The sequence below is a fragment of the Octopus bimaculoides genome, chromosome 22 (genome assembly GCF_001194135.2).
Source record: "Octopus bimaculoides isolate UCB-OBI-ISO-001 chromosome 22, ASM119413v2, whole genome shotgun sequence".
NCBI lineage: Eukaryota > Metazoa > Mollusca > Cephalopoda > Octopoda > Octopodidae > Octopus > Octopus bimaculoides.
Genome location: NC_069002.1, coordinates 37,640,050 through 37,648,616, shown reverse-complemented (window position 1 = coordinate 37,648,616; position 8,567 = coordinate 37,640,050). Strand labels below are relative to the sequence as shown.

The following is an 8,567-nucleotide window of genomic DNA, read 5'->3' as shown; positions in this document are numbered from 1 at the left end:
CCCACCACCCCACCACCCCACACCAAAAACAGTTATTCTCACAGAAATAATTGTCCCCACCATTAACATTTGCTCCATTAAAAATGATTCTCAGCTGTCTTTAGTAATAATTTCTCCTCAAAAATTTATTACCTCATCAAGGTTTTGATTCATGTTAAATGAATCAACACTTTACAGCTAGAAGATTACAAAACTGCAAAATTGATTGTCGTCATCAGAAAAGGTTATTCACATAAAAATAACTGATCCAATCATAAATAAGTCCCAAATTCACTAAAAAACAATTGCTCTAACCCCCACCAATGATGATTTATGCTTCAAAGATGACTGCCATATAAAAAAGAAGAAACAAAAGATATATAAATATAGCTGGATCACCTAACAGAATTATCTTCAAATATCAAAAATAAGACTAGGTGACAACCAATTTTCATCAGGCATGTTATCTGGTGTATTTTACATAGTTTGGTTTGCTGATTTAAAAGTTGATTTTTCTGATCAAATGAAAATGCTCCTAATTGAAGTTTTTATAAATAGAATGTTAAATGAGATGAAGTACCTTTGGTGTGTAGATGGGCTCATCACACATCTTGTCTTCCTGCACTGTTATCTGAATTGAATCTTTTTCAAACTTTGGTTTATTATTGTTGCTGTCTTTCACATCAACTACAACTTGTGCCACACCATAATGCTGCTTGTTACTGTCAAATGCTTGGACCACAAAACAATATTTGGTTGGTTTGTTAAATTTCTGTTTTATTGTTATTTCTCCTGACCCACCATCAATGTTGAAGTGTCTGAATGAATAAAATAATACCACGTGTATGAGTGTTTGAATGTATCATCAACATCATTTAACATCTGTTTACTATGGTTTAGCCAGTTTGAAAGGAGCTGGAAAACCTGGAGGACTGCACCAAGCTCTACTGTCTGCTATTTTATGTTTTCTGTGAAGTTTTCACAGGTCCAGCCAGTCAATAGTAATTATAAACATGAGAATAATATCAATAATAGTAATATGACTGATAATAATAATAGAAAGTTTAATAATAATAATAATACTTATAATATGGAAAATATTCTGGGATTGATGTAATAACAATGAGGGAAGTGGATTTGATATGAATGATTATTGTAATTATTTTAATACCATTATGAATTCCACTGGATATAATGAAGATGGAAGAAGGAAGATTGATAGAATAAGTACCAAGCATAAAAATAGGGACAATTTGTTCAAGTAAACCCTTCAGAAGGGAGCCCAGCATGGCTGCAGTCCAATGACTAAAACAAAATAAAAAATATATATATGGGTGCAGGTATGGCTGTGTGGTAAAATGCTTGCTTCCCAACCACATCGTTCAGGGTTCAGTCCCACTGTATAGCACTTGTGCAAGTGTCTTCTACTGTAGCTAAGAGCCAACCAAGGCCTTGAGATTGGATTTGGTAGACAGAAACTGAAAGAAGCCTCTGTGTGTGTGTGTGTGTGGGTGGGTGCATTTTTGGATTTGTCATGTGCGTACCTGTATGTATAACTATATAGTATTTTTACTTACTTGTCATCTGGCAGGTAATATTCAACTCTATCTCCATCTTTGTCAATGGCCTACAATAAAAGGTCATGTGTTATATTTAGAATTGCCTGAATTTGTGGCATCTGTATCATCATCATCATATTTGTAATCACCATAATTATCTTAACTGCCAATATCATTATATAGTAATTCTGTTTATGCCAATAATTGTGATAAAAATAATGATTTTGGAGATTATTAAGGCACTGATGCCGTCGTGATGATGATGATGATGGTGGTGATGATGATGATGATGATAGCAATAAAACTGATGTTTACAATAATGATATTGGTGATGATGATGATGATGATGATGATGATGACAGTGATGACAGTGATGACAGTGATGATGATGATGATGCTGTTCATTATAATGATGTGTTTGATGATGATGTATATTATGATGACATTCATTGTAACGATATTTATGAAGATGTTAATCAAAAAAGCTGATGATGAAGCAGAGGATCAGATGATGCTTATGGCAACAATGTCAACAATAATGTAACTAATTAGATGACAATATTAAGCATGACGATGATGTAGGAAATTCGATAATGATGACGACAAGGATGATGATAATGAAGAGGAGATGATAAGGATAAAGATTATCATTATCAACATTTTGAGAAGAACAATGATAATTATGACTGATGGTGGGGGGGGGGGATAAAGTGAGTGTACTTACATTTACTTTACCAACAGGAGTGTTGGTCATGTCATTTTCATTAATGGAAAATGTGTAAGTCAGATTATCAAATACAGGTAGATAGCTATTCACATGGATTATTGTGATATTTATGCCCGTATTGTCAGTCTGTAAAGGATAAGCAAACAAAATAAGGACATGGTAAGAATATAAAAGAATATGCAATAAGAATACAATAGAATACAAGTATGATAGACAAATACAATATATGAATTCAAATAATATATGCTTTACAGATATGATGAAGCATTATTCACCTTTGCCATGATTTATAGAATGTATCAGAAAAATCCAGTCTATGACCTCCTCCTTTAAAGATGGGCTCTATGCAAAACTTCAGCTCTTGAGATGAAGAATTGTGGCCTACAACTAAGAAGGAAGGAAGGAACATGCATATGTACATACCTACGCACGTACGTACCTACCTACAGACATACATACATGCATGCATGCATACAAACATACATGCATACATGCATACATGCATACATACCTACATACATATATATATATACTCACTTTCATGTCAAACTGAGGAGCAGAAGATAACTACGCGGGTTGGCTGAAAAGTTCATAGGCTGATCAAGATACTCCTATGGAATGTGACCAAATGAGGTTTGTTGTGCGTGCGTGCGTGCATTTTTGCGTTTCCTTGTCTTGACATCACCTGATAGTTGTATGTGAGTGTCATTGTCATACAAGCTGTATTATTTATTTCCAGTCTTCCATAAAAACATGTCCAGCTAAAGAGAAACATTACCTTACTCAGAAACAGGAAGGGTTTCTGACTATAGAAAACCAGACTTAATGAGCTTCATCTTATTAATGTAAGCATGAAAAAGTGGTGGCAATTAAAATAATGATACACACACACAAACACACACACACACACACATTCGAAATATTCTGCATGAATAAATAGAAGAAAAAATTTCAAAAAACTTACTTCAGTTTTATCTGATACAGTCATTTTGACATACATGGAATTCACGTTGGATTCATTGAGCCATTTCTTCAGTTTTAGGACATGATTGACCCTAAGTGATACATCAATATATACTTATTAGATCACAGCTGATCTGTGGCAAAACCACAATAGGCACAACACCACTCTATACTCAAAACATAATACACTATACTATGATACTTCATACCTGTACTACACAAATGCATCAAAAAGTACTGAGAAGCACTGAACCACTGGGTTTTTTTTTGTTTTGGTTTTTTTCCTTTACTAAATAATGCTAAACCATCGATCCATGGAGCCTCTATGTAGTCATTTGACTTGCTAGCTAGAAATAGTTACCAAAACGTCTTTGAATCATTAATCTACTGTATTAAAAACAGGAAAGAACATTGGATACTGCAGTCCTGGATTCATGATTTCTCAATAAAAGTTGGGAGAGTCAGAGCAGGGATGTTTTTGATAATAAGTTCTCATGTAGTGGTTCAGCTCTTTGGCAGAGTCTCCATATGATTGCTCAACCAGCTAGTCGCAATTAGCTACTAAATCTTCTTCAGATCACACTCTACCATTTTAAAGCTGAAGAACCTATTGAACAATGTAGTCCTAGTTATAATGTCTGAAATGAAATGAAACGGTCACAACATTATTGACCATATTTAATTAGGTCTGCTCTCAGGATTGAACAACAACAATAACAACTCATGAGAAAATGGAGGAGTCTTTACAGAGTCACTCCTAGAAATAGTAACAATCACCTTCAAATCACAGCTTAACATCTATAATAAGAAACACGAAATTCTGCCCATCTGTCCATCTGGGACCCTTGTATCTCAGTCTACACTTGTTCTACATAGACTTGATATACCTTTTCGGAATCAGGATGATCCCAGGATTGAAACTTTTCCCTTCATTTGGTTCTTGAATATCCAGCATTGGGATCAGGCCTGGAAGAGGATTTGTTATATACTAGCAGTTGAAAACTCAAATTTTAAAAGAACTCCAAAAATTTGTGAATGCACAAGTTTTTCATTTAAACTGAATTTAAAGTAATACCATATTGGTAAATACTTTATTATTATTGCTCTCTATAGTTTTGGGCCCCAGGCCCAATTAGCCACCTGCAGGAGCTAACTTAAAAGTTTGCATAGAGTGCAGCTTTTAAGCTAGTCTTAAATAAAGAAGGATACATTTGTTAATGTAGTCTCTGATATTCTAAATGGTGGGATGATCACAGCTGAACACCAGTGGTCATAGGTCCATAGAATCAGGGCTGAACTGGGGCTAAACAAGAGCAATAACAATTTTACATCCCAGGATGCAATGCAACAAGTTAATTACCATGAAGTGTGTCAAATGTTAACAAATTTGTATGTGGTGAGGAACAGACATAAAGTGTATAATGCTTCAGGCTGAATTCTTTATTAGAGTAAAAAAGATGAGTTCTTCTGAAATCTAGCCAGGAAACACAGAATGAAGAAATGTGATGCTATATATATGAGGAGAGTCGACAAACAAACATGTACTGCAAAAAACCCATAGATACTGAGAGGAAGGCTACAGTTGTCCCAGGTGGTCTGGAGTGGCACAGAAGATAATCCTGATTGAACTTATTGTCCCACAAGAAGCCTTTGAATGGAAGAGAATCAAATACCAGAGCCAATTGTAGGATTTCTGCAAGAAAGGAAGCATGGCATGCATGGCTATTCCCATTGGAGGTTGGCTGGAGAAAATCCAACTTATGTGGTTATGCTATTCCAAAAGTCCGCCAAAGCATTCTATTATGAAAATTACTAGGCAACAACAGAATGCTCAGTTGGTGTGTGTGTGTGTATGTGTATATATATATATGTGTGTGTGTATATATATATATATATATATATATATATATATATATATATATATATTATGTGTGTGTGTGTGTATGTGTGTGTACTGTATATATGTGCAATAATCATAATGATAGAGAATATAGAAACTGGTACATCCATACACTCAAGTACACATGTGCTTGTATATCCAATCAATTATAATATATATTATATTGTTATATTAACCCATACATGGGTACATACATTTGCCAGTTTCAACAATTGGTCTCCCATGCATTTATTAATACACATAGCAACAATATTAATAGCATGTAGATAAGTGATAACTGTAAAACAAAGATCAAGCAAATACATAACTAAAAGAGGGTGTAGAGTGTAAAGTTTGTATTAAAATGTAGTGGTCAGCGATCTATCATTTCGCCATGATAGATCGCTGACCACTACATTCATATTTTTTTTAACTCCTTGTTTCTTTCTGTGTTCCTTTCTGTGGAAGAGCGTAGCTCGAAACGTCAAAGACTTTCTCTATTCCCGAGCGTTATACTAATACATCCATTTGTTGTTTACACCACCTGTCTTCATCTGCTGTTTTTTTCGTAAATTCTCCCATATATATATATATATATATATATATATATATATATATGTATGTCCCATATATGACCATCCCATTGTATTGTACATTCTTTAGGACCACATTATCCAATGTGACCTTATTTTTTAAAGATGTTAAAGTGTTTTTGAGAGGATTTGGCTGCTGTTTCTACCATAAAAGATAATTATTGAGACAATGATTACGTTATCAACATGAATTTGAATTGACATTAAAACAGTAAATATACTAACCTGTCAGGTGAAGGCTCTATGCCAAAATAGCCTGCAGGAGACTGTACATGCAATGTCAGGTTATCATTATCTGGGTCTGTGGCCTGTAAAAAGACATAAGCATTATTATTATCAGAATTAATACTGTCAAATTTACTGTTTGATATCGATTTTTACTGCTCGATATTGAAACCCTTCCTCTTGATTTGGCTAAGCAAGTCTCAAAAATCAATCACCTTGACACCAGAATCATCATAAACACAAGCAAGTTACTTCTGTTTCATGATGATTCCTTCTTGGTAAAAGTGGAGGGTGAACATCCATTTGACACATCCTTTGGGAGTTATGATAGGGTGAGGTTGTGGACCATGCTGGCTCTTCAACCCAGATGCTCTAAGAAAATGTACATACCCTCACAGTGCAAGCCCTTTACAGAGACAATGCTTTGGCAATCTCAAACCATGAGTGGCCACACTATGGATAACTTTAAGAAGCATCTGATTAGCATTTTCAAAGAATTTGGTCTAACTAGAACAGTTACAACCAACTTAACAAGGGTCAACATCTTGGATGTTATCTTAGATCTTGAGATGGGCAAATGCTACTCCGACAAAAAGATCAAGTGAGGAAACAGTTTACATTCATAAATATTCCAACTACCCTCAAGCTGTAATCAGAAACCTGATCACATGTATCAGAATGTCCAATGTATTGTCAGGTAGAGAGATCTTTAATAGGGCTGCATCATATTCCAAGGTTGCAGGGATAAGTGGTTTTACTGACAGACTAAAACACACTGAGAAACCCACATTATAAAAGAGTTAGAAAAATAAATGTTATCTAGTATAATCCTCTATACAACCCAGATATTTCAACCAAAACAGTCAGGAGATTCCTGACCTTAGTTAGGCAACATTTTCCATTTCCATAATGCTAAGGTCAGCTATTCATGTTTTGACAACATTGCTTTCAATATCAGATGCTACAACAGAAGCAAACATGCATCAGCACTCCTGCTGGCCAAAATCATACTGACTGGCAAATAGGTAACTCGTGCTTCTCAAAAGCCATGGTCTATAAAACAACTCTCACACCACCTGATGGTATTAAAAGACATGGCTTAGGCATGATAGCTGATGTCTTCAAGGTGAAATGATTGCATCCAATGCATTCCTTCAGATGTACTGACAGCAAAAACTCCTTGTTCTGCTTCATCCAAGGATTCCATGACCACCTTCCATTCACCCAGGAATCACAATTGCCAACCCTGCCTCTGAGAAAGGCTGCACATATTCAAACAACCTGTACTACCTTTTAGTAGAAGGCTGACATTTTATATTGCTTTAAAAGATGAGCATTTTTGATGTATTTCAAACCATTGACACTGTCCAGTAATGCCGACATACACCCTACACCTATGCTTGTTGTCCACACTCAGATTATTACACCCCAGTCCTCAATGATCTGGCAGATTTGCCACACTGCCTCGTTAAAAACCTAAAACCCATGATGCTATTGTTCGCCAAAGAGAAAGGAAAAGAGAAGTTTCATTCCAGTTCTATGCTTCCATTTTAAAAGGAATATAGTTGGATAACTTATCCATAGATAAAATTAGAATTTATAGCATAGATACAAAGGCATGAGTGTTAAGAAATGGATGAAGTCAATTATATCAATCCCAAGCATCTAAATTGTGCTTGTTTTATAAACTTGAGGATGAGCAGCAAAATTGGCCTGGGTGGAAACTGAACTTGGAACATAAACTGGTATTTTGTCTGCTGCTCTACTTGAACAAAATATGTATATGAAAAAAGGTATTTTGTCTGTTGCCAATCCTATACTGAATATGTCAAAAGAGGGGAGAAGGTCATGGTTGGAATATCAGTTTTAAAAGGGGATAAAGTAAAAGAAGGCATTTCATGGTTTTAGGCTCTAATTTCATAGCTTCATCTAGCTGTGAGATAAATCAATTTAGACAAGGTTGCTGCAGTTTAGTCCAAGGTCAACTTCCATCAAGCAAATCTATGATATAAGGTGTTGCAACCATAACCATTCCTTCTTATTGTATATTAACCCCTTAGCATTTAAACCAGCCATATATGGTCAAAATAATCTACCTATTTTATCTTCAAACTGGCCAGATCCAAACTCTCACATTTACAATATTATTCTAATCAAACAAATAAATATTATTTTAATCATAAACAATCACATCATTGAGACCTCAAAGCTACAAGGTAATGCATGATTAATTCAAAACAATGTGAATAAATAAGCATTACATTTGACAGAGTAGTCTGAATGCTAAAGGGTTAAAGGATTACATTGTTCAATGCATGTATAAGTATGTACAGAGTAATTTGAGAGAGATTTGGTGGCTGTTTCCAGCAAATCAAGTTATTACATACAAGCTTCGTTTTAGCTTGTCAATTGCTGTTTGGACTGAAGCCAACCTGGATTAAACTCAATTGTGATTGAATTCTGAAGAGCAGAGGTCATAGGTAAATTGTGATTGAATTCTGAAGAGCAGAGGTCATAGGTAAATTGTGACTGAATTCTGAAGAGCAGAGGTCATAGGTAAATTGTGACTGAATTCTGAAGAGCAGAGGTCATAGGTAAATTGTGAGTGAATTCTGAAGAGCAGAGGTCATAGGTAAATTGTC

The 8,567-nt window shown here is 35.0% G+C and overlaps 1 protein-coding gene across 1 annotated transcript in view; it reads right to left on the bottom strand.

The window, feature by feature from the left end:
• The window catches only part of LOC106877697 (protocadherin-23), a 111,859-nt gene that overhangs the window by 69,063 nt on the left and 34,229 nt on the right, over positions 1–8,567 (bottom strand). Inside the window, exons 12-16 of the mRNA XM_014926651.2 lie at positions 5,926–6,008; positions 3,230–3,320; positions 2,263–2,391; positions 1,557–1,606; positions 560–797 (exon numbers count right to left, since the gene is read on the bottom strand). Coding sequence (XP_014782137.1) covers positions 560–797; positions 1,557–1,606; positions 2,263–2,391; positions 3,230–3,320; positions 5,926–6,008 — 591 coding nt within the window. The remainder of the gene's footprint in view (positions 1–559; positions 798–1,556; positions 1,607–2,262; positions 2,392–3,229; positions 3,321–5,925; positions 6,009–8,567) is intronic.